The following is a 1,394-nucleotide window of genomic DNA, read 5'->3' as shown; positions in this document are numbered from 1 at the left end:
CGATATTGTTACCTATCAAATGACCGTCCACATCTTTGGAAACAAACCCTCGCCGGCAGTGGCTATCAGTGGACTTAGGAAAACTGCTCAGGAAGCTGAGAAGCAGTTTGGCAGTGATGTCCGAGATCTGGTTGAAAATAATTTCTATATGGATGATGTGCTGAAATCCCTTCCAACTGTGGAGGATACAGTCAACTTATTGAAACGGACCCGTGATATGCTAGCTACTGCCAACATTAGGTTGCATAAGTTTGCGTCATCTAGTGCAGAGGTGCTAGCATCGTTTGATCAAGAAGAGTTAGCTCCGAATCTAACAGTGTCTGATCTTTCAAGTAAAAATGAGGAAGCGATATAAAGAACGTTAGGTGTCTGTTGGGATTTGAAGTCAGATTCGTTTACATTCAGAGTGGCAGCATCAAACCAAGTACAAAAAGGATGGTTCTGTCTGAGGTAAATGGTGTTTATGACCCAATAGGTTTGGCAGCGCCAGTGGTTATCAAAGGCAAAATGCTTCTGCGGGAAATGACTCAAGATGGCGCGGACTGGGATGAACCATTACCAGAAGTGCTGCTCAGTGAGTGGCAGAAATGGAGAAATTCTTTGAGTCCATTAGCATCTATGCATACACCTCGTTCCTACACACCATTCCCAGCTTTAAAAGTACTTAGAAGAGAGATACATACATCTGGAGATGCCTCAAATAAGGCAATTGGTGCTGCTTGTTACTTGACAACAGTTGGCATCAATGAAGAGGTTCATGTTCGCCTCATACTGGGCAAAGCAAAACTAGCCCCTAAAGCCGCTTCCACAGTTCCCAGACTAGAACTATGCGCAGCAGTTCTTGCTACAGAAGTTGAAAACTATGTGAGACAGGAGCTACAACTAGAACTCGATGAGTCCTGTTTCTACTGTGACAGTAAAGTAGTATTAGGTTACATCACCAACCGGAAACGTCGTTTCCACACCTATGTCTGCAACCGGGTCAGCAAGATACATAGAACATCAAAACCTGACCAGTGGATGTATGTTCCAACTGAGAAGAACCCAGCTGACCAAGCAACTAGGTCTATCTTAGCTACTGAGTTAAATGATTCATTGTGGATGTCTGGGCCAGAATTCCTGAAACAAAGATATCTGTCAACTGACCAGAACCATATAGAAAGAAATGTAGAGCTCCTACCTAATGATCCAGAGGTGCGTCCAAGTACCATCGCCTGTAAAAAGGTTGTCTTGAACCAGACATGCATTGGAGTTGAAAGATTCAGCCGATTTTCCAGCTGGGAATCAGCAGTTCGAGCTGTTACAAATCTTAAACATATTGCTCGTTCATTTACACGCAACAACGAACTTGAATGTGGACGTACAGGTTGGCATGTATGCCAGACACCAAATCA

At 43.7% G+C, this 1,394-nt stretch overlaps 1 protein-coding gene across 1 annotated transcript in view; it reads left to right on the top strand.

The window, feature by feature from the left end:
- Positions 1-435: 435 nt before the first annotated feature.
- LOC117113317 overlaps positions 436-1,394 on the top strand; it is a 4,401-nt gene continuing 3,442 nt past the window's right edge. Inside the window, exon 1 of the mRNA XM_033256624.1 lies at positions 436-1,366. Coding sequence (XP_033112515.1) covers positions 436-1,366 — 931 coding nt within the window. The remainder of the gene's footprint in view (positions 1,367-1,394) is intronic.

Source organism: Anneissia japonica, unplaced genomic scaffold (genome assembly GCF_011630105.1).
Source record: "Anneissia japonica isolate Jap-2015-1 unplaced genomic scaffold, ASM1163010v1 scaffold288166_len63605_cov159, whole genome shotgun sequence".
Lineage (NCBI taxonomy): Eukaryota > Metazoa > Echinodermata > Crinoidea > Comatulida > Comatulidae > Anneissia > Anneissia japonica.
Note: the sequence above shows the minus strand (reverse complement) of the source record. Positions and strands in the feature narration are given on the sequence as shown.